The 26,140-nt window shown below is 28.7% G+C and overlaps 2 protein-coding genes across 9 annotated transcripts in view; both read right to left on the bottom strand.

The window, feature by feature from the left end:
- Window positions 1–149: 149 nt before the first annotated feature.
- LOC130444261 (enolase-phosphatase E1) lies at window positions 150–16,457 on the bottom strand. The gene is made up of 6 exons (XM_056779327.1): window positions 16,142–16,457; window positions 9,883–10,115; window positions 8,690–8,943; window positions 7,725–7,897; window positions 4,318–4,453; window positions 150–3,850 (listed from the first exon to the last, which is right to left on the bottom strand). Exons 1-6 carry the CDS (start codon window positions 16,235–16,237, stop codon window positions 2,034–2,036), a joined length of 2,709 nt encoding a protein of 902 aa, XP_056635305.1. The 5' UTR covers window positions 16,238–16,457; the 3' UTR covers window positions 150–2,033.
- A 2,039-nt stretch (window positions 16,458–18,496) lies between these two features.
- The window catches only part of LOC130443732 (serine/threonine-protein phosphatase 2A 56 kDa regulatory subunit gamma isoform-like), a 29,165-nt gene continuing 21,521 nt past the window's right edge, over window positions 18,497–26,140 (bottom strand). For 4 of the 8 annotated variants that reach the window (XM_056778503.1, XM_056778505.1, XM_056778499.1 and 1 more), the window contains 4 exons: window positions 24,103–24,332; window positions 22,643–22,820; window positions 21,336–21,372; window positions 18,497–19,655 (listed from right to left, as the gene is read on the bottom strand). In XM_056778503.1, the coding sequence (XP_056634481.1) occupies window positions 19,651–19,655; window positions 21,336–21,372; window positions 22,643–22,820; window positions 24,103–24,332 (450 nt within the window). In that variant the 3' untranslated portion in view covers window positions 18,497–19,650. The remainder of the gene's footprint in view (window positions 19,656–21,335; window positions 21,373–22,642; window positions 22,821–24,102; window positions 24,333–26,140) is intronic. The other 4 variants (XM_056778500.1, XM_056778502.1, XM_056778498.1 and 1 more) reach the window with 1 other exon arrangement.

The following is a 26,140-nucleotide window of genomic DNA, read 5'->3' as shown; positions in this document are numbered from 1 at the left end:
AGGTCCCCCTTAATATTGTAAGAATCATGATATTCCTAATTTTTTGTTTTTTTTATGTATACGTTCCTTGTCATTTTAGCCAACGATGCAGATTTCTAAAAATTAAATATCCTTGACATTAAAAAAATTGGGATTAAAAATAAAAACAATTTTCAACGCTACAAAATTTTTATTATGGTGCTTAAACGTATACAATAAATAGGGCCTCTTATTAGACCAATCGTTACACCAAAATATTAAAACCTAAACGAAAAAAAAAATACAAATAATGACAGTTACAGCAAAATTTATTATCACAATTCAATTGAAAATTGTAATGATTGAGTATTTTCAAATTAAAAAAAAAAACAATTAATCACAAAGGAATGTTTACTTTTACACTAAGTACAAAAACTAACTAGAAAAATTGTTATCGTCAAAATTATTAAATACGGGGTAATAACGTCTTCCCCTAATTACAGCTACAATTTACAGTCTTAAAATGGAGTAATACTCAAATACTGGGAATTATTACAAACAGATAATTTGATATAGAAAAAAATGCCAATTCATTCGCAGTCTTTACATCCAGTCTTCTTTGACTTGTTGGCACTTATTTTTTGGAAGTTACCCTTTACACTAACAGGAACAATTTAGATCACAAAATATGAGTAATACTCAAAAGTATGTAACCTGGAAACACTGGTGAAAAGAGTTAAGATAGAAATTAATTATTCTAATACTAAATTATAACCTACACAAACAGATTCAATACAATTTTTAGAGTATTTTTAGAATATCCCCGATACAAACAAGAGATTCATCAAAATAAATGCAGTACCAATTTGTTAATGTTTTTTGAATAATTGTTACCCCATTTGTTTACAGAGAGGAAAAACATTTTAATTATGTTGAAAAGATTTTCTTTATCAAGGTTCTGCGATGTTTTCAAAGCAACGGTTTTCTTTTGTAATTGTCATTTTTTCGTCAATATGTCAGGGAGATATGAGACACATTTCAGGTATGAGGCGCCTTCAGAAAACATAAATTTCAAATTTTGCGGATTGAAGAGCATAGATGCCAAAACTATTTTATTATGTTATCTGCCTAAAGAAGCCCTGTTTAATCTATGTAAGATCCAGATTTTGCTCAAACTGTGGCGCATTAAAGTTTACAAATCCCAATTTGAAATGAAACATAACCCGTCAAAACTAATGAGACTGAATTCCCACTAGCTAACAGTGCTAAGGAGCTTACTTAGACTGAAGACTAACTTGGCAGAAACACATATTCATCACGTAGAAGCAGTTAGGTCTAAAACTAGACTAAATGTACTCGCTCATAGACAAGAAATCCAAGCTATCAACTAAAAACAAAGTGCTACTGTATAGAAGCATATACTGATGTGGACATACGGAATTCGACTCTAAGGGATCACCAGCAATTCCAACATAGAGCTTCTGTAGAGATTCCAGAAATGTGTCTAATAATGTTACAAGTGCGAGACATCCAAATTAAATCAATCAAAAAAATGATATTGCAATTCAGTGAAGAATCCTGTAACAGAGTGTTAATACATTTAAATAGTTATTTAATCGAAGCGGTGAAGGACGGCATCTTAGAAGAATAAACCCCTCATAATCAAAATGGGTTTTGGTTTCAAAATTTTACTACATGAACAAATGTGTACCCATTTTTTCAAATCATACAGTAGTTTGCAAAGATAATCAACATATTTACATTTCAGTCTTAGATGTAAATTTTCGAGATCCAATATTCAGTCCAAATGAGACAGGAATGTTTCAACCTACCATTAAAATTGATTATTCAAATGAAGATTCATTTTTCACAGTACATTTTATCATAATTGTACCAGTGTTCCCAAAGTTTCTTGTGAAGTTTGCAGATTTTATTCTACATCACAAAAATAGAAATGCGAACCTCATTCTTTATGTGATATAAATCAAGAATAAAATCGTTGAATATTGATGAAAATAAATAAGATATAAAATAAAAATTAAGAAGTTTGTAGGCATAAGAAAAGAAATCACACATTACACTTCAACACTTACTGAAGGTGTGCTTTCTTTAGTGGGCTCCTCAATTTTTTTTAATTTAATATCTTCTACATTACTATCGGCAAGCTTACTAGATTCACCATTTTGTTTCTCTTCAGTGGTTGAAGTACCATTTGATACATCTTTTGTGATTAGGGAGGTTTCTTCTTTTGTAGTGCCGTTTGTTTCTTGTTTTGCAGTACAGTTAGTTTCTTTGTCTACGCCATTTGCCAAATCACTTTTATTTTCTTTTTCGACTACTGTAGATACGGTCTCTTGACTTTCTATTTTACTTTCTTCATTCTTTTCAGTAACTGCTTTAATTTCTATTGATTTTGCTTCTTCCCCATTTTCTAGCGAAGTCGTTGTAGACTTTTCTACGCAATCTGATTTTGGGTCTTCTTTTTCATTACTGGGAACAACTTTTTCTAATGCTTCATTCGTTGTGGAGTTCTTTTCAATTTCAACTTTAGGACGATTTTTTTCTAATTGTTCTTTATTTTCTAGTACACTATTTTCCTGCTTAGATTCCTTCATTTCTGTTTGAGTTGATTCATTAGTTTTAGTTATAGATTCTTCAGTTTTCGTTTTTGTTGTTTCTATGGTTTTTGTTTTTAGAGATTCTTCCTTCATCGTAGATATTTCTGTTTCCATTGTTTCAGATTTTGTTGGTTCCATTTCTGTCTTTGCTAAAATAACTGTTTCCATTATTATTGACCCTTCTGCTTTCGATTTAGTTTCATCTAATTCTGACTTTGTTGGTTCTATAGTGTCCATTTTTGCTGATTCTTCAGTTTCGGATTCTTCTGATATTTCGGGTTTTGTTACTTCTTTTGATCCCTGCTTCTGTAAATCGTCTGTTTCTGTGTTTGTAGATTCTTCAGTTTCCATTTTTGATTCCAAACTTTCTATTTTTGACGCCTCTTCAGATCCTGTGTTTCTTGACTGTTCAGTTTCTTCAGTTTTAGACTCATCTGTTTCCATTATTGACTGTTTATCTAGTTTAGAAATAGCAGTTTCTTCAGTTTGCTTTTCTGTTTCTACATTTTTAGCATCAGTTTTGTTATCAGATTCGCTTGGATTTTGTGCATTTGTGTTTACTTCAGTTACCACTTTAACATCTTTTTTGGTTTCTGCTAAGTCCTCTTTAATTTCCTGTTCAGTGGTTTCATCTTTACCTTCAACTTTATGGTCTTTTTTTTCTACCAAAACTTCTTTTTCTTCTACCTTAGTTTTTTCTTTTTTCTCTTTGGGATTTTCTTTTGTTTCAACTTCTGAGTCTGCCTTTGTTTCTAATTCAACACCTTTTTTAATTGCCAATTTATTATCTTCATTCGCCACATTAACTTCTTCTATTTTCTTACTTTTCTTCTCTTCTTGTGAATCTGTATTAGCTGCATCCTTCGATTCTTTTACATTTAATTTGTCCCCTTTGACAGTTTCAATTTGTTGTTTCTCTATCGCTTCTTCTGTTTCTGTGTCTTCTTTAGTGTTTTCTTGTTCTTTACTGTCTAATTTTGGTCTATCAATTTCAATTTTATCATTTGCTTCTCCAGAAACAGGTTCTGCTTCCATTTTTGTAACATCTGTTTCATTTTCGTTAATATTTGGTGGAACTTCTGTAATACTGACTACATTACAGTCAACTTTTGGTAGCTCAGTCGCATCTTTTTTAGTTCCAGCAGAATTATTGTCCGGTTCCATAGATTTGTCTTCTACTTGCGGTTTACTTGGAGATTCTTCCATGTTTGTGGCAGTAGTTTCAGTCTTCTTTTCAGATATTTCTTCAGTCTTTTTAGCAGTTTCAGATTTCCCTGTAAATTCAATTTAGATTACATAAACAGTGTTAACATTGTCTATATATTATAAATTATTTATCACTAATATTTTGTTTCCCAGGGGTAATGAGTTTGGTTCTAATTGAAGTTGAATACATTTGATATAGAAGTTTTAATATTTTGAAGCAGAAGCTATAGAAAAATCAGAAACCATTTTTTTAAAAAACTAAGCAAAATTACCCCGATGTAACAATGTATACACCAAAATCAGTGAGGTGCGTCTAGTGAAAACGAGAAGATATTATTGTTAGTGAGTTTTGATGGGAATGAGAAATGTCGAAAATAAAAAATATAAAAAAAAATAAAATAAAAATATAGTTAAAGTCAAAAGTTTACAGATGATCCATTTCTATGCATGCAAGTTTAGTAACGAACCTAAATAAATTTTTGATAATAAATGAAGAAATTTGGAAAGAATATTGTTATCTGATATTGAAAATTACCTTCTGCTTCAAGAGGTGTATCTACTTCCATGGCTTCATCTTCAACTTTTTTGCTGGTAGACGGAGTCTCAGAAACTGTCGATTGCTTTTCTTCAACTCCATTTTCAGTTTTTGCAATCTTAGAAGGACGTTCTTCCTGAACGAAAAGATCAAATGATGGATGACATGATAAAATGAGAAAATGATTTGATACATTTAATAGACAAATAATGAACATAACAAAATGCAATGAGTTAATTAGCTTTCTTTGGTTAAAAAATGATTTGTTGTGCACATAATAATATATTAGACTATGATAAAACAGAAGTTTATTTCGTATATCACCAGATAACTTGGTATTTGATCCATTTCTTATCCTATAAACTTTGAATATTTGATAATACATAAAACTTTACCAAGTAAATTATATGATTCTATGTATATATTATTTGAATATGGATGTAGAATTACGACTTGTTACTGATTAATGCCCAAAAAGTGATTACAAGAGGTTATTAGAGAAATTTCTTCACTATGAGAGTGAGAGAGCAAGTTAGTGATTATCATTGTGAATGCCGAAGGAAGTCAGTTTTTACTACATATTCTAGCAGTGTCAGAAGTATTTATAGACAATAAAGTCTATGTCGTTATTGATATGAAATATTCTACAGAATGGAAAAGTTGAAAATAGCGGACATAATAATATTTCTAGTTCCAGATTTCTAATAAATTCCAGTTTTGTGCTAAAAATGAGGTTTCTTTAGGTTTAGCCTGAAGTACTTTTTTCATTTGCTTGCAATGGCTTGTACTTCTTTCATACAATCTACAATATCAATTTCTGCTAGATCTATTCTCATCAGGTGCTTCATGTGAGAAAGTGTGGTTTGATTTTGCTTAGATCCAAATCTAAACACTTTTTTAACTGAAATACACTGCTGGGGTGCTCTTTTCTTAATTTTCTCTACTTCCTACACTTTCTCTTATAGAAGCACTCTCCAGAAATGCTCTAGGCCAATCAATGGAAATCTTTATCTGACAAGCACATTAGCCGCTCTAAACTTTCTTTCATTACTTTAAGGATAGGAGTTCAGACCATTATTTTTGAGTATTTCATCAAGTTTTGCTGCTTGACTATCACAATGAACCATTGTCAATTTCTTTCCACGCATATTTCTATGCATCTTTCAATTGCAAGTATTGTGCGATGCTCTGACAGAAACAGCAGTTACCTATAAATAGTCTAACGAGTTAAAATTGAGAATTGTGAAATACACATATTCAATCCAAAAAATATTGCCAGATGGGGGAATATAATTTTTCTATTGTTTGATTGAAAATTGTTAATGCTTGATGAAATTAGATTGTCGATTGAACTGATGCTAATTGAAATGAAATGTAGAATACCATTAATGTAGTGACGAAACATTACACAATGATAGAACTAAAATATAAGTAAAAATTTTTGCAGAAAAATTTCCGTATAACATCGATTTAATAAAGCATAGTAAGATATTAGTTTATGTTAATATCATATTACAAGTTAATTTCTAACTTTTAGATTTGACACGCAAATTGAAAATAAGTTTTAAAAAAGGGTAGGATAAGTAAGTGGTGGCCGGTAAACCAAAAAATGTAATTCAACAATTTATTTTTAATTCACTTAAAACATTTTTTAAATATGTACAATTTTTTGATTTGATACTACATAATCGATAATCTATGAGGTATCTTCAATGACTAAGCCAGATGACTTTAATAATAATTATATAGACTACTGTTCAGGTACAAGCATTATAAACATACTATTCTTTATGGAAAAATTGCAGTATTCATAGGATTTCGATTCGAAGGAACTGAGTTTAAGGTTGCTCCTAATAATTTTCTAATAGTAAATTAAGTAGATCCAGTTCATTCTTTTTCTAGGAATAAATATTTTGTTAGTGTGTTCAACAAAATTTGAATATTTCTCAATAGGGAGTTTTTAAGGGTTTCTTCATATTTATTTTTCTGTAAAAAAACTCAATTGTTTAAATGTCTTATATTCAGTATTTTCTCTATTCAAACTAATTTCTAAAACAAATTTAAAAAGTAATTAAAAACATGAAGCCTCTTAAACAAAAAAAGCCGCAATTGATCTATGAGGAGCTAAGTTGTTATCCTGTTGAAACATTTCAATTTCCCCTTGGTAGAAGGCAACTATTTGAATGTTACGTATTAAGCCTAACATAAGTTTACAGAAAAATAATTAATCATAAAGGAAGTAAATGCAGACAAAGCAAATATTAATTTGTCAATTTAAAATAACCTCAACTGTTGTAGTCATTGAAAATACCCGTATTGAAGGAATCTGTAAATAAGAGCACTGGATCCATAGTTTGCTTGGAATTAAAATGTTAGGTTGTAATTCTATTCCTAAAGCACAACAGAAGCAACATTTAAGACATGAAGCGAAGCTAATTAAGGTAAAGCTAATAAGATCTTCATTTTATTTTACTTACACCTTCATAACACTAACCATTTTTCAAACTGCAACTCACCACAATCACTTTCAATTGGTTTTAAACAAGATGAAATTTTGCCCGCAAAATTGGTATGGTAATGAATAATAAATTATAAATAGATACATATGAATATATTTAAAACCTCAAGACATTTTTTTTCAGTTTGTATATTGGTCAACATAATTTGTATCTAAACATAATTACTTACATGACTCTTCATTCAATTAAAAGAGGTAATTGTTCAAATGTTCAATATTTTACAAGAATTTGGATAATATGACTTAGATCCTTCTGCCTAACGTCTTATCATCAAAGCTTGAAGATATTAAGGTGAACTTTTCATTTATTCAGATTGAATACGATGGGTTTTCAAGGCATTGTAAGTGCTTTTAAGTATAAATGTAAATTTTGTTTTCAAAAATTTAAAATATATTTATTTTACAAGAGACAAAATTGGTTTTGTTTATTATAATTATCCTTGAACTGTAAATAAATAAAAAGCAAATTATCAACAAATATTCTTAGTTTAAGCATATAAAAATGGATCAGTCAATTGAAAAATACCTGATCTATTAATTTTTTTATTAATTGAAACGCCAAATATTTTGGAGAAAAATACTAACAGTTATAGACTTTTTATTTAAGAATTATTTACAAAAAAAATATTGCAAGTCACTAAACTACTTTTTCACATGTTAAATGACACTAAATATTATACAACACAGGTACCATTTAGCTTTATTAAATTAGAGCTGTCCTTTATAAAATTAATGAACAAAAATTTCCTTAAACAGTTTCATATCAACAACAATCTTATTTCAATTGAGAAAACATTTTAGAAATGCATTTGTTTTAATTTTTGCTCTTAAATAAAAATATTAAAAAAAAAAATATCTACTTATGTTTTCTAGATTTGTTTGAACGAACCTCTGTTGGTGTAGTTTCCTCTTCATTTTTACGTTTGGTTGGTTTGTCAAACGATAACTCCTTGAAACTGGAAATTACAGGAAATTCCTTGGAAGATTCTTCAGGTAAAACATCATTTCCTTCTCTAGTAATAAGAATTGCAATAATTCCAGCGGTCTTGGCTGCTTTGGCTTCTAAAAATGGTAAAATACGATTTTAGATTCATTAATAAATTTGTAAACCAAAAAAAAATTCAATCTATCACTGTATATTTCGAGGATAAATTATAATAAAATCAAATAGATTCTCACTTCAATCTTCCCCATTCATTCTTTGCTGTGTTTTATTTAGCATCAAAATCAAACAGTATTAAAACGGGTTCTCAAATTGATTTGAAACGATTATTTGTGGATGTCGAAAATAACCAACTTACAAAAATTTGAGAATTTGAAAAAAATTTATGGGGAGACCAGAATAAATTATTAATGCGATGGATGCTATTATGAGAAAAACTGAAATCTTATTTTATGAAATAGCAATGAATAAAATTATGTCAAGTGTACTTTGGAAATATTTTCAAGCATTAGATTATTTTTGACGGTATTATTTTAAGAATAATGACTATTGTAGCAACTTTAGGGGACAAAAAGAGCTACAGTAATATTGACAACTTCCATTATAAAAAGTTATGTTTGAAAGCTTTCCTTTTCTAAATAATATTTAGTAAACTCTTTGTTAAGCATTTTATTTCATGATTTAAAAAACTGTGGTTAAAATTGTTTCAAATCAATAAATGGAACGTAGGAACTTTCATGTTATACTGACTTCAATTGGAAATAAAAGCAAATTTGACCTTTAACCATTTCATTGATAAATAATCAATTTTTTCTCTGGTATTTATAAATATAGGGCTTTGGGAACAAATATTAAGAAAATCTTGATTAGGTTGCTGGTTCATAATTGCAAATAATTATTTTCTTAATTACCTTCTACTTCATCAGTGACAAATACAACTTCTTCTGGTTTGACATTGATTTCTTTACATATCTTTTCATAGCTAGCAGCCTCAGTTTTGGATCCAATACTCTGATCAAAATATTTGGAGATACGTTGAGATAAATCTCCTTCGGTGGTATGAGAGAATAAAAGCTCCTGAGATTTTTGACTACCAGTAGAATAAATAGCAATTACTCGTGTTTTGGCCCACGAATCCAAAGCAGCAGGAACGTCCGGGAATACACTAATAAAAAGAAAACAGTTAATGGATACATCAGTATAGTTCAATTTTCATAGTATTTTTTAATTTACTCAGTATTGAAATAGGCCGCAATCCAATTTTATGGGTTATGGAAAACAAAATGAGGAAGATATATTCACATGACTAGCTCCTGCCAACTTTAATAGACAACACATGTTCCATCGTCAGTTCAAACGAGAGACTCGTCACAACAATAAAATTTTAATATATTTTATTGAAAGGGACTGGTAATGTAAAGATTTAATTTCAAACAATAACTGTTATCACATATTGAGACATTTCCAGGATTTAAATTCATTAAAAACTTGATATTCTTATAGCAATTATTATTTTATCCTGGAATCAAGTACTATGTTCCTTCCAAAGTTGTAGAATCATACATATATTTCAAATTTTAAAATACTATTTAAAGGAGTCTCCTTTACCAAGGAATAAAGATTCTGGTTAAGGGAGATTTACAAATTTTTATTTTATCTTTAATATAAAATGAAGTTATTTTACCAAAAATAACAAAATACTAAGAAATGAAGACACATACGAAGAAAGAAATGAAGACACATACGAAGAAAGATATAAAAACTAAAAGGATTCAAAGAGAAATATAAATTGGTATGCCCATCATGTTTGTACACTGAAAACAACTGAGAAACTTCAGTGACATATGGAAAAGAGATGATATCGTTAATTTTGTTAAATAGCACACACTCTGATGCTTTGATCCCATTCTTAGGGTAGAAGACAATAATACTACAAAGAAAATAATCGAGATAAACCTCAAAACTTCAAGAGATGGTAACAAATCACAAAGTGTTGAAATATCTGTCATGAACATAATGAATGAAAAATGAATTATTGAAAATGTACGGATTCATTATGTGAAAAATTTTTAATTCTTAACGCAGTAATGAAAAGAAAACTTACTGTGCTTTGAGTTCACCATTTTTATATCCTTTTTCATAAATTAAACCTTGAATGGTTTTCAAACCTTTGTTTTCACTATTTTTCTCGGTAAGTTCCTTAATCAGAGTTGTAGCTGCCTCTTGATCAATGTCACCATCTTTTAATGATTTGATGGCCTCTTTAACGGACTCATCTTCCCAGGCTTCCTTAAGAAAAGTTTCTGCTTGTTTGTCAACATAAGAGAATAGATTTTCCTGAAAAAAAAAAATTAATAACATATATATATATATATATATATATATATATATATATATATATATATATATATATATAAACTATAAAACATGTAAACAACGACTTTAGTCACTAAGAGAGTAAAATAAGACCTCTATTGTGAAGTGTTTAAAATTAGTGATGTAAACTTACAAACTACCCTAGATTACATGGTTTTATACCATATTATTAATAAAAGTTATTAATTATTGTGTATTTAGTTAATTATTAACCAGAAAGGATAATAAAAATGTTCTTTCACGTCTAGTTTTAGAAATACTTAATTATTTATAAACTTGGTTAGTTTGGTATCAACAATATCAAAATAATTAAAAATGACAAATTTTGTCCTTCTATTTATAGTTTTTTGAGCCAGTTTCTCTTAATAAAGACCAATAGTAATCCTCTAACATTCTCATCCATAATCCCTGATAACGTCCAAAAATGTTTGAATCATGTTACTATAGAAAACATTCAAATGTGATGAATCTTCACTGACAAGTAAGCCATAACATATTCATAATTTTTTTTTCAAAAACTCTAATAAACTGTGTAATTTCGTTCAATTTTTCATGTTCATTTTCATTCATATGTATAGCCCAAAACTGATAATTTGCACGTTTCTTAGAGAATACCTCCCAAAAATACGTTTTTTCTATTTTAGGGGTAGCACACCCCAAGAGGGTGATAAGATTGTTGGTAATAATTCAGCACACTGTGACGACCATAAAGCAAAAAAAAAATCGTAGGAGCAATTTAAGTTGAACTTTTGGGAGAAAAATTGCTCTGTTTACTGGCCTAAGACAGGAGCCTGCAGTTAATCAACATTCAGTAAAATGTTGAAGGTAATAACATAATGTAAACAACTCTTGATTGAGTTTTATATACCTTTAAGGTCCAATTTTATTTCATTGAAAAGTAATTACATTAATATAGTTGAATGATGATTTTTTTTAGGTAGAAGTTGTATATTTTCTCATATTTAAATCACGACCAGCATGATTCTAAGAAATTTAGTGTTTATTAAAATTTTATGATTAAAAATACTGAAATGTATTACTTCTCAAAAAATAGCAGTAAAAGCCCCTAATTAGATATAATAATGGTTTGGAATATACCTTCTTCAATGGATTTTAACAAAATTATTTGAATGGTTATCACTTCTAGTTTAACCTAAATAATAAAATTACTGTAAACCCTGGTTGGCTTAATGTAAAATATTTAGGGTCATGAAGAATCAAGAATAGTATTTAAACATTTTATCATTTGTCTTCCAAACTGTTCAAATTAGACCCGTATATCTCAAAATAGAAGCAACTGTTTTAGTAAATTATATGTAAGATAAAAAAAAGTCAATGGGTAGACTGCTTTGTGTCATCGACCGCCCGCCTTCTACGCCTGACCTATCATCGCACGATTATTTTCTCTTCCCTTTAGACATCAATACAAGCAGCTGTAACACAGGTGTTTAAACAAAACTATGAATAAATTCGTCGATCGTTCCAAATGTTATTAACGACTTAAAATTTGAATAAGTATTAACTGCCGAATCTCATATAAGATTAAAGGAAAAAAAATGTAAAACAAACGGAAATAAAAGTGTCGTTCAAATATATATTAATGAAAAAGGAATGAATAACCACAAGTTATCAAAAGGTGAGAGCAAAATTTCGACTGTGAAAATATTACTCTTCATTCCTGTTTCATACATTAATTTGCAAACTATTGTTTTAAAGAACATCACGCCAACTTATGCGAGTAGAAGTTTCGAAACTAATCAATGTAGTCTTTGCAAAAAAATTATTACTTCACAGTACTTAATTGGTGTTTTGTGGATTTACTATTATCTTTTATTAACGGTATTAAAGCTAAAACAATACTTGTTTGAAAAAATGTATTTTATCTCACCTACAAACTGACAATAATCTTTGGAAGCTGTTAATTGCAAATAGCAGCAACCGGGTCGTACTTCGTAAGTAAATTTATTTCTACTTAATGTCGTATTTAAATTAGATTATACAACACTAATATTTTAATTGTAAAATAAATAAAAATTTGAATATAGAATTGTAAAATTGAAAATTTTATTAATTGATTACTAAAAATATGTTTTGACGGCTATTCCATGTGTAATGTCACTGTTGTCATCATTTAGATTTATAACCAAAGGGTTAAAAGCAACATTTGCATCTATATAGCAATCTTCAATTTTAATTAATTTCTCTATTCTACTACAGTCACATTAAACATGAGTGAAATATTTCTATATCTTACCCCAGATTACCGATAAATGGGTACAATTGGGTTGAATATGGAAGCAGTCACAGATCAGCCATAATATCACAAGATTCTCTTTTTCACAATTAAATGCTGCTAATGCATATCAGCTTTGGTCAAAATAAAAGTCACAATTCAACTATTATTTTCAATTTTTATTACTTGCTCTACTTTGTATTGTTTATTTGGAAACAACTTCAGTATCTTTATGGTAGTTGAAACTTAATCTTCGTTTTTTATTCATTACAATGTATTCAAAATCCAATCTTTTTTTATCAGGTCTGATTTATTGTAATGCATTGTCCTCTTATTTAATGGTGATATTCACCCACCTTTAAGTATATCCAATATCAGAATTATACCATATCTCATAATACTATATTATTTCTTATAAATATTTAGTAATATTTTACTTTATAAAAACCGATTTTGTGCAGCAAAACAATATAATATAGCTGAATCAAGTATCTGGCAGCAGTGATTAAGGATTTATTAATACATATAATATGTATAATGTATACATTATACAACAGTCATGGATAAAGATAGAAAAATGATCGATTCTCACTTCTGTATTAACAAATTAATGATGAATGGTACTCTCTTAACAAGTCTGGTATTTAAGAAAACTAGTGAAATCCAATTTTTTTCACTTATAAACATTAGATATGAATACAAACTTTGAAGAATTTTCTATCATTCCATACTTACGAAATTTTGATAATATTACACAATTTTTTGTTTATATTTTTGACCCATATAATGAAATCACTTGATTTGGAAACTTACCAATGTAATGTAGTATCAATTTATATGCAAAATTCATTACTAATTTAATCACTACAGAATAATTACAAAATTATAATAATCATGTGTTGATATATGATACTAGGTCAAGTTAGCTGTATCAGGACAGTCTAAGGTGTATCTGGTGGAAGTATAGGGTGTCCAATTACTTTGTAGGCTTTCAGCATCACAATTAGTTCTCTATACACTATCTGTCCAGCTTATGTGTTGTTGGTTGTGTATTTGAGTTACAAATCGTACAAACATATTCAGAATTAGTAGGTACCAGCTAGCCTTTCAAGGTAGCTTGAAAGTCCCCATTTGCAACTTATCCACCACGCCCTAAAGTAGCAACTCGGTTTATAATTTGAAATTTCTATTATGAACAACCTTTCATCTTAGAACAGTATCTAAAAATTTTAAGTTTACTTGGAACTTTATACATTGTTATTTATATTTACACTTAGTCAAAATGAACAAAATATGAAACATAACACAAATTGAGATCAAACTTTTTCTAAATTTTTCCCTTGTTAATTTTCTAAGGAGCCTATCCCGATTCCATAAAGGTAAAAAAACTTCAACAATATCATGATATTAAATATCTTGATAGTTATAAAAATTAATTGGTTAAGAAGTATATTCTTAATCAATAACTAGTTTATTCATTATAAAATATTATCTATAATTGAAACTTTGATAGATTCAAATTTAGTGGTTGTAGGATAAATAATGTAACAACATACTCTTAATAAAATAACAATATCTGTTGTTTGTGATATTTCCTAATTAAAATTCAGAAATTGAATGTGTGTATATTAAACATATTAAAGTCGAATTTCTGAAATCATGTGATAATTTTACAATTTTATCAAATTTATTAGCAATTAAAACAGAAAATGTTAAAATAGTTATTATTTACTTGATATCAATGTTTTATGTTCATACTTTTGGAATATTTTGTTGTTTTGTTTCAATAAAAATCATTTTAAATGATTTGCTATTTCATGCTTTACATACATTAACTGCTAGAATGGTCATTTTTCTAATCACAGCTAGTGATATTACTTTATTTGTGTCACATCTAGGCACGAGTTTACATAATGTTCCAATGTTTGAATATAATCCATTGGTTACAACACTTTTGAATATGGATGATAAGATTTATTTTTACGAGTCAATGTTAAGGTTCATGAATGTAAATACATCGCTTCTATTAATCCACTAATTGTAAACTAATATTATGAACATGTTTTATAGTTTCATGCTTTGTATGTTCTAGTAGCACTATTCATATTTACATAAATGATTTGCATATAGTTTTTTGTTGTCGTACACGGTATGAAATATGAAATTGATGTTGTTTGCTCAACATATTTCTCGAATATAAAAAATAACAAATGCTTATAGTCTCCTCTTTAATAATAGTTATAGTAACAAACTTAAGTTCAGTAAAAAATAGTAAATTCTCGAAATAAAGGTATAGAATTTTATTATAATTTTAGTTATGAACAAATAAAACCAATTCTATTCCTCATTCGAGTACAAGAAAATTGAGAGTGTAGAAACATGACACTATGGAACTGAACAAGAGGAGGAACATTGAGGAGAAATAATAAATGAGCCCAGGTTTAAATTGAACCCTTCCAATGTAATAAAAGGAAATAGTGGTTTTAAAAATAAAAGGAGTAGCAGACGATTAAAAATTAAGACTAAAATTCACTACTTCAGATCCATTCAATGGTAAGAACTAATTACCAATCATACTTTCATGATTGTGGTTTTAGGGAAATGGTTGACAAAGGGTTTGATTATTTAATTCAATGGATGGTTAAATAGTATTTTACAAAAAAGTTGTTTAGAATATCTATAAGTTAGTTTAGTGAAGAAAAAGAATATTTCAAATGTAATGCATATTTGTTAAGTTTAATAAAACAGGTTTAAAAATTATGCTTCAATTGTTGCTAATAATTTAAAAATAACAGGACACTGATATTCAATATTAATAATATATTTATAATTGTTATGAAAATTTAAGTTATGATTAACAAAAATATATTTTTGTTACCTTATACTAACTACAGAGAAAATAAAATTGTATGACATTCAAAACCTTTTAGATAAATGATCTGTAATTAAATTTATCCTACCAGAAAAAATAGAATTTCTATTCAGAGACAATCCTTTTCTTTGTGAAGAAATTTTACCTGCCAAAGCGCTTCTTAATTATGCTAAAATTCTTAATACAAAAAACCAAAATATATCATCTCATACTACACAACTAAAAAAAATCGTTAACCTTTTCCTGTATCAACAAGTTCCAAAAATACACTTTATGGAAGACAATAAAAAAAATCAATGTAATATCAACTAAATGAATTATAATTTACAATTCATGCTGACGTCCACTTAGCAACAATATTAATGCTTTATATTTATGCAATGCAAAAATGTTTACTATAAAACGTGTTACCAGTTTATACCCCAGACTACCTGGTCCAGGTGTCAGACTTTAAGAAAAAAAAAGATAACAAAAGATACAATAACATGGAAACTTTTCAAATGCAGTACGTAACAATTGGTCAAATCGAATAAAATCTACAAAGGAGCCGTTGAAAAAGAGCTACTTCTGCGAATTTGTGGCAAACATTTTGCAAAGACTGTACACAGATGTGAACGCACTATGTATGGATCAAGGGTTGATTTTTACCTGATTCAAGGACAACAAGCTAGAGCATTGTCTCTTGAAAACATGTGTAGTCAAAAATATAATCTATTTTTAGGTTTTCAATTTTATATTCGCAGAAAATATTTGGAAATTGTCAACAATTAAATAAATTCATTAAGCCCACCTAGACGATCCAATGAAAATCAATAAAAGTTCTTATTTGCGAAATAATTTGAAACAAAGAAGAAATTAACAAAATGTAAAACAGTTACTCACCTTCAGAAACGTTTTAGAAACCATTGTACCGGCGACGTCCAGTAATATAACAGTGGATTTTTCCACATTTAAAAGATTTGCGTTTTCGGCACTCATTTTGTGTTTTCCACAACTTCGAATGACTAGCACTATTTAATTTCAAGCAATTACTCGTAAAATATCGTTTTATATGAAAAATTAGGAAGAAACTATCAATTAACCGGTTCTAAGTGCAAGTGATCCGGTCTTTCTCTTAACGTAAATGGCAATATGGTGAACTTCGCGTCTATGGAGAATGCGCATGCAGAGAAAACCGCCAAACGAGACCAAACGAGAAACCACGAAGAAAGCAAAGCTTACCAACATTTATAAACGTTATAAAAATTACGTTCATCTTTTTATTTATATTTTATTAAATATATGGACAAAAAAACGTATATGTTACATGTTATAATATCAAACTTATATTTTTGCACATTAAATATAATTTTTATTTATTAATATACAAAAATTTGAGATTTAAAGTAGGTAGATAATAATTCCAGTTTCAGAAGTTTATATATTTGTTAATGGTATGCCTGATTTAGAATTTTTAAATTCGGAATCGTAATTATTCCAATACTGCTTGTAAATGGTATTTACAAATTCTTACAATGTTTTTTAGTAAAAGATGACAAAGCTAACAGATTTTGACATACAGAAAGTCCAGTTTTTTTTGTTAATTCCAAAGTATAAAATTAATTCTTAAATTAAACTGAAGTGATATTTAACTACCAATATTTTAATTTGGTGACCTATTAGAAGAGACATAAAATGGATAATAGTAGTGTTCCTTTTGTATGAAATCTCAGATAATTTGAACTCATTTCATTGTAGCTCATTCAATTCTAAGTCTCATTCAATTTGCCTCAAAATCAGATATTTATTATATTTAACCCCCCCTTGAGGATGCAGTAGCAACTTTTGTTTTATGGATAACTCGGTTAAGTTATTTGACAAATGATTTGAGTTTGAGGATATATTTACATGTTTTTGATTAATGCCTAATGATTAACATCGTAATTAAGATTTGCGAATTTATTTTTATTTTACTTTAGTAATGCATTAGTGCATTTTGGGTTACAGTAAAAGCATGTCTCAGTTTGTCATTGTCAGTTTCCATTCCATTAATATTTTTTATTACAATACTTTTAGAAGTGAATCTATCGCATAGAAAACAGCGCCATTTAGGTTAAACTGGTCTGGCTTATACAAGGTGTTTCGGAATAGCACTCCAATTTCTCGGGGAATGATTCGATAGGTAAATATAAGGAAAAAAGTTGGTATAAAAAAACTTCCAAGAACGCTTCATAAGCGAGTTATAGTGAGTGATATTGAATGTTTCGAGTCTGAAATTGTCATACAAATTTGTTTGGTCTTTGATCTGAAAAATTGAATAAAATAGGTCTCAGATCTGTAACTTTAATAGTTTTTACGTTAACTGACGTAAAATACAAAAAACTCAACAACATACACTTCTTTACGTTTAGATAACGTTAAAATAACTTCGTTAAATGCCTAATAAATGCAAATAAACCTTACAGAAAATTTAATTCTGAAGAGAATGATGTGTACAACCTTAATAAAAAGTAAATGCAAGTTGAAAATATCTTTTTTTTACTGAATGAAAATCAAAACAAAAATGAGCAAATTGTGTAAGTAAACTTATATTTAACGATGTTTTTACTCAAATTTTCAGGTCAAAAACCGTATAGACCAAACAAATTTGGAATCCGGGCGAAATCTATCGCTCACCATAACTCGCTTATAAACCGTTTTTAGAAGTTTTGTTATACCAACTTTTTTCCTTATATTTACCCACAGAATCATATCAAAATCAATTTATTGATTTTGATAAAATTGATACTATTAAAAAAGTGGAATTGCGTAAGTGCCTATTGAAAAATTCATTTGGTCTTCATTTTCTCTTAGCTTCGGGAAAATTCTTGCCGCAAACTGATAAGAGGATGCACCCAATAAATTCTATTATTTCTCCTTTGTTTTTTCATTCTTCTATAAAGAAAAGGAATGTCCTTCGACGCAGAAAATATGGAAATACGTTTGTGTTGAAATTTTCAGTGATTTTGTGTGCTCCAAATTCTTGCCGCAAAGTGAAGAGAGGATGTACCCAATAAATTATTGTCTTTCTTCTTTTTGGTTTCTATCAAAGACGAACCGAATGGAATCGCATATGTATGAAACAGGCCTAATGAAGATCGGCCCTTATGCGTCTTCGAACTTTGACAATATTTTTTCGAATAATAAGAATAACACATTAAATCTTCAAAATCAAATAAACCAGGAGCATATAAATATGAAGGATATTAAAAAACAATATGATTCTTATAATTTATTATAACGTTTACCGAGCATGTATTTAAACGATTTTACATTTCTTAACAAAAAAAATCAAGTGAAAACATTCAAAAATATACAAATACAAATAGTTTACGAATTTATCTTTTTGTATACGCTTTAATCTAATTTTCAACGAACCTTCTCTTTCTTATAGCAATTTATTATAATGAGAAAGGTGAACGGTTGAACAAATATACAATATTATTTATACTGTTATTAAGGATAAATAAGTCAATAAAAATAAAGTTTAAATTAAAATATATATATTCTACAAAAATATGTAACATTTTCAATACATTTATATCTTTATAGACAAAATTTGACCATTTACAAATTCTGACTACCGAAGTCAAATCTACTTATGACACTTAAAAAAATATTAACCTGCCCTACTCTGACCCAGTCAGTAATTCAAAAAGAAATATCCACAGAAATACCACCATCTATCTATCGACAGTTAATACAATATAGTTTATTTAAAAGCATTGTATAAAGAAAATAAAAGTATATAAAGATTTATATTTGAAAATTACATATCAATAACTTACATTTCTTAATTTGACAGGCTGCTGAATGATCCGATGTACAGTAATGCACTTTGCAATATAGTCAAAAAAATAATGCTGGTCAGGGGTGAGAAAAATTTTGATTTTGTTGAATATGTGATTAAGTGGTGAAAGTTGAGCTGTTTCATCTTTGAAACTTCATTTAAATATATACAAATATAAAAAAGAGTGTTAGATAAAGATGGCATATGAATTATAATTCTGTGGAATCCTAACTCGAGATGTTAACATTGACGTATAAATCATATACATAAATAACTACTAAAATCATAAAAAAATAACATTTTCTAACAAAATAAATATTATACAGTGATAAGCACGGTGACTCGTTCGGTTACTGATTGCCACGGCAGTTGACATACCGACATCTTGATTTGCTCCGTCAATTGGCACAATTCTCACTAAAGTAAGGGGAGCGTGAAGTGAGACTAGCATTTGTTGACATCTGGAGGTGTTACTAAATACTCATCGACCCTCTTGTGATCCGACAATGCGTTCATCGTGTACGTATCTTGGGGCAGTTCCGATTTACGACGGATTAAGGGTTTGTTCATATTACGCTGTTTTTTACTCTGGAGAAAATAATAAATTTCATTTACTTTATTGTTTTTGAACCATAAATTAAATTATTGTTAGATCCGAATTTATACGATCGATCATATATGTTGACAAAGAGAAAACTAAGGGATATATTGAAACATCTTAAAAAAAAACAAGACAACTGATTATAAACTTCCCAATACAGTTAACGTATAATTCATTATTTGGTTAAAACATTTGATAAGATTAGGTTAATAGTTTAATTTTGTTAGTGTAACATTTCTACATAAAATCAAATTAGTTTCTTATAAATACTTTTTGCTGCTGAAAAAACATATAAATTTGCTAGAATGTAGCTACTATTTTTCTTTTCATTTGTCATAGAGAATTCCATTAAATGCTTTCATTATTTGTTTTCTGGCCATGTATTCAGGATCCTTTTTCTTGTTTCCACATTCCTCTACATTTTCTTTTCCACTGAATTAGTGCCTTTGCCACATATATCTTAAAACGTATCTCGCAGACCCTTATCAATTCTAAATAGCTCTGATATTTTATTACCTATTTCTACAAAAGTTTTCATATTCGCGTATAGATTCTGAATGACTTTTAGCTGTTTCTTGGAGTACTTTCTCTAATTTAGTAATGAGTTCGTTATCGTAAGCTTTCTGTAAGTCAATGAACAATAGATTTGCTTTAGGTGGAATACATTATCTGTACAAGTTCTTCCCGCACTAAAACCAAATTGTTCCTTTTCTTGGTGTTTACATTCCGTTTCTATCTAAGATTTTTTATCATTCTTCCATAGACTCTCCATATGATATTAGTTACAGATAGTTTTTACAGTCTAATTTGTTGCCTTTATTGTGTATAGATGTTATAAAGTACAATTTTTTATATTCTGGTACAGCTTTTCGGTTCCACTTTTAAGTTGTTCTGCGTTTATCTTCCCTGGTCCCGTTTCTTTACAATGTTTTAGATGTTTAATTGCATTTTTACTGCATTTTGATCTATGTATTTTTTCACCTACGATTTGGAGCCCATTCTATGTTTGTAATTGTCTCTATTTTCCGAAAGAAGGTTTGTGTAGTGTTTTACCCGTTTATTTGTCGGAATTAACTGCAACGGACTATTGAGCTTTTCTTCTGTTTTTACTTTTTTAATAAATCTCCAAGCTTCCAAACTTCCTGATATTTCTGATCTCTTTTCCTCTCTCTTATTCTTTGTCTTTTTGTTCCCTGAAGTTTCTTAAGTCTTCCTTGTCTTTTGTGTTCAGCCATTATTGCTATAATCTCTTTTTTTCATCAACAAATTCTTTTGTTTTATTGTCCCATCAACATTTTTTACTATTAAGTATGTTTCTAATTTTATTAAAAATATATCAATCTATTATTTGTGAAGTTTCAATTAAAATTCTATATAATAATTTATTGCCCAAATTCATTACAATATTTCATAAGATTAAAAGTCGAAATTATGCTTTATTATTGCTGGAAATTGAATCAAATGAATTGTCTGATAATATAAAATGATTAACATTTTCATAATTCAACACTTTTAGAATTTCACACAATTCATTAAACATTGGCTAAAATAACACAGATTTTGTTGCTCTCGTATACAATGTGTTTTAGTTGGATAATTGATTTTTCAAATTTGGTGCTGGGATGGGTATTTTCAATTTAATGATAAAAAAAAGTATGTATACTCACCCAACCTAATTTTTTTTCTTGAATTGTATTTTATACCCTACAAAACAAAAGACTTAATAAACTCCCAAAAATTTAGAGAATTATAAAAGTATCAAAATTCATAGAAAAGCAGCAACTTTGTTACATTTCAGTAAAAATTTCTGTGTTATATAGCGAATGTTTAGCGAGTGAATTATTACTTATTATAAAGAGGCATGAATTAAATAGTGTTTATCGCTAGCAGCACACATGTCAGATGGAAATTTAAGTATATTGTATTATTATTTTTCCATGTAACTTCGCTTTTAGTTATAAGTTCAATTTATGAGTTGTGATTTCTATATAATTATTAGTTTAGTTTATAGAGTCTCCAGTATGTTATGATATTTATTACAAACTTTTATACTAAAACACCAATTTACTTTAAATTACTCTCAATGTTTGTGAACTTTGAATAGTCAATGGCATCAGGTGCAAACAATACATCATTTAAACTCAATACATTCATTGTATAGTTTATAAGAAAAAAAACTATAGTGCTTGATATCAACAACCCACGATTTCCGTTCGCTAAATAGGATACATGTACTAATATGACATGATTTAGTGAAAGAATAATCTAATAATTTTTTTTAAACTAGAGGTAATACAAAAAAATTAGTGCATCGAATCAAATTCACTATCAATTATTGATGGATTTTTAACAGTACTACTATTTCAACTAATGGATATTCTAAAATTTTTTCCAAAAAAAATTTAACGATTATTTAATATATCTTTCTCTATGACCTCCCGAACAGCGTGCCAGCGTGCCGGCCACATGGTTGCCGGTAAACGTTGCTTTTCAGGTAAAAATAATGATTTTTTATATAATTTTAAGACTAAATTTGGTTGAGTTGAGTAGCGAACCATAGAAGTTTATTCTATATTTTGTTGGATAAAATGCTTTCTGATAAACTGAAATTAATATTCACACATCTTAACCTTACATTTAATTCATTACAGGATAACACTTGATATATGTCAAACAATAAAGAACACATGAGTTGTATGACAACTAATTAGCAACAAATTTCCCCATATTCTGTCATTTGATATTATTGTATGTATTTCCAAAATTTTTGTAATCTTATTAAGTTACCATTAACGTGGTTTATTAGGAATCAGCTGAAGCAACAAATTTCATTCATCGGCAACTATTTTATAAGTTTGCCCTTGGAGAGTGAGGTAATGTAATGTTTTTTCCAGTTTTCCAGTCTGAATAATTTAAATTAAAATTATGTATCATTTCAATTTGATCAATGAAATTTATGAAATGTACCACTTACTTCTGGATCTTCATCTTTCAAGTTATTAATATTTAGGTCTTCATCATTTTCAGGGCTAGTTAATATGCTGTTAATCAAATTATAGTTTCTTGACACACTGTCATATTCGGGTTTTCTTGATGCCAGTACTTCTACTTTATTCCAAAGTTCTTGACGTTGATGCTCTCTTTCTTTTTCTCTAAAATAAATTGGAAATAATGTCAAATAATGTTTCCAAGATGAGAATTTCAAAGATCTAAGCAAAAATGTATGATGGATGATTGTATTTTCGAAATCGTAATATAATCATGACTGGAGCAAATAAATTAATGTTATCTATGAAAGATAGTTCAGTAAACATCTATTATATTGATAAACTCTATGTGTGTATCACATTTTTGAATGATCTGCGTCGTGAGCTCAAGAGTGTACTTCAGCCAATCTGTATGCATATGGTATTCCAATGCCTATAAAACATAGAGTTCTCTAGTTCTTGAGTTTTACTGTTAAATATGATAAACAGATAACTGGAGAGCCACATATTTGATTTAAGCAACAAAAACACATAAGGATAGAGAATAAAATAATAAATAAAATCGTTATAAAATTTTTTACCAGTCTTATGGTTCACGAGGTATTCAAAACGTTTTGGCAAAAAACATTTTTATCAAGAATATTTTTTGTTAAAGCAGTCATTAAAAATATGAAATGAACAGTATCTCAAATTTTTTCTTAATTTTGATACCTGAAGATATAACAAATAAAATGAGCTATAATTCATTTAGGTCGATTGAAAAGCTTTCCATCTATTAACAATTAAGTTAAAGCACCAAATTTTACTGACACTTTCTGAAATTATCAGTGACATATTTGTATTGATGTAATTGACCTTCAGTTTACCATAGTAATTGTTTCTGTTGATAATATTTATTCTTTTTAAACAAGTTACGAATAAAAAATCGTTTCAGACGAAATTTTCTTTAACCAGCATCAATGATGATGTGTGTGATAATTTAAAATGGTGAACAAAATGGTTTTACTAAATATCCTTACTTTATTTATTTGTTAGACAGTAATTTGAAGAGTGAATACTGGAATAGACAAGAGTAGCCACTTTGAACCATTGTTTAATTGGGGGTATTGAAAAGAACTAAGATACACAAAAAAGTCTGTAATATCTTCACTTATTTATAATTTTACACCAGTCACTGCATCTCATCAGTACGAGGTATATGATCTCATGTTCACACTATCTGAACCAAATATGACAAAAAATCGAGTATTGCAAAATGAAATCATTTAATATTTCATATTTCAAAGTATAATTCAAATATCATTAAATAGATATGACATCTGTTTGAAAATAAGTCAAAATAATCAGAAATAAAACTGATCACTTCTGCATTGTCTTTCCATTCAAAAACTGAAAAAATTTGTTTTAAAAATCTATATTGTAAAAATAAAAATGATATAATTCTTACTTTTGTCTTTCTTGCCGATACTGTTGAGTGCAATCATCAAATAATTTCTGATCCATTTCCATGAACAGCTTCAAAGCGTTATAAATAAGCCCGTGAATAGTCTTGTTCCAATGAGTCTTAGAATTTCTGTACAAACTTGGAAACATTATAGGTAGAATCTTTACAACATTCTCTGATACCAAAGACATCACATATTCGTTATTCCAGTAATATAACGCACGTTCTGCCACCTAGATAAATTATAATCAATATCACAGAGCACAAAATCAAATACAAATAGGAAATATTATATGAAAACTAATAAGGATTATAAAGAATAAAGACATATGGCTACATTAATGTGGTTCGGGATAAATTTTAATTCATAATAATATATTTGTGCAATAATCATTTAATAATAACTAGTGTGGTGAGGATCCAGTAAAACAGTTGGATTTATTCAAATTCAACATACAGTTTGGTCTATAAAAATTTAATAAATTCTATTCGAGTTAAATTAATTGCTCCTTCCAAAATTTTTGTTCAACACTGTATAAGGAGATATAATCGTTAATAAAAGAAAAAATTCCATTTAAGACATTTTATATTTAGAATAAACGATTTTACTTAGAGTATGCTAGGCTGTGTCATACAAGAAATGAAAATAAGCTGAAATCTCCAAATTATAAAATCAGTGATCATAGTAGGGATTAATTTTATTTGTCTTGGGTAGCAAAATATGATCATCATAAATTTTAGTATAGAGAATAATGGAAAAGTCATTCAGTATTTTAAAAAATTACACAACAAAATCAAAACTTTATATAATTAGCATGCCATTGGCAAATGAATAATCAAATATTTGAATTTGTTGTGGTACAAATATTATCGTTTAACCTGCAAAGGATTTTGCATACTGTTGTTAATTGATTTCTTTATGATTGTAAGGTCGAAGATATGCGGATATGAATGTATAATTGTGGCAGTACAAACATCGAAGTGGCTAAACCATTTCATTGTTTTGAGGAAAAATGGAGTCTATTTATTTATTTATATCGATCAATTAAATATATTGTAACACAACCACTTATTCCAGAAATTAAGGTTTACAATTTTCTAACGAAAATGTTAATGTTATATTAAAATTCCAAATGCCAAATTGCTTCCCTCCCTCTTGACTTACTCTGCTTTTAAAGCCAATTTAATTCTCTCTAGAATAGATCTTTCAAACCCTAGAAACAGAATAGCACTCCAGAATAATCATAGCTGTGAGATCATATACACAAATGGCAAGTTATAAGATAAAGAAAAATCACCACACCAATTACATTATACTGCCATCTCCTTAGTGATTCCTTCTGAAATGATTAAACACTACTGGCAAGGATCCAATTACTTGTAGAATTCATTCCTCTCCACCTTAAACCTACAGCATGCACTCATGGTTCCACTCGATCTCAGTGGGTTTTATTTTTAGACAGCCAAGCTTACGACAAGTTTTTCTCAATAGGCTTATGGTTACCTTTCGAGGTATCTGACCCAAAGTCCTATTCATTTGTATTTTTATCAGACTTGACTATACTAGAACCAGTGATTTCTTTACTCGTCAAATAAATATAAACACAACCACTTCTCCTGAAGTTGGTCGAGTTTATTGAGGCGGTTCAATTGAACGACGAGACTCCTGTGCTATCGTTGGCGAAGCTATATATGGAGTTTGCAGTTTTGTCGAGTATATCGTTGATAAACAAGAGAAAGAGAGTAGGTGATAAGATGCATCCCTGAGGAACACCAGCGTTGACCTCAAATCTTCAGAGGTGTGTCCTTCCATAGAGACCTGGATGGATGGATGAAGCTACTAGAGCAGTATTGATGATCTCAATATTTGATTGTTAACAACTTTCTCAATGACCTTGGCAATGGTTGGGTATTTCTTCAATACAATTGGTTCGACGTCAGTGGCTTTATTGATGTCTCAGTCTTTGAGCTTTTGCCACATCTTAGTATAGAATTTCTATTTCCGTTAATGATGAACCAACTCCAGGCAGGCTGGGTAGTA

This window comes from Diorhabda sublineata, chromosome 5, assembly GCF_026230105.1.
Source record: "Diorhabda sublineata isolate icDioSubl1.1 chromosome 5, icDioSubl1.1, whole genome shotgun sequence".
In the NCBI taxonomy this organism is placed as follows: Eukaryota; Metazoa; Arthropoda; class Insecta; order Coleoptera; family Chrysomelidae; genus Diorhabda; species Diorhabda sublineata.
This window is presented reverse-complemented; position numbering and strand designations above follow the sequence as displayed.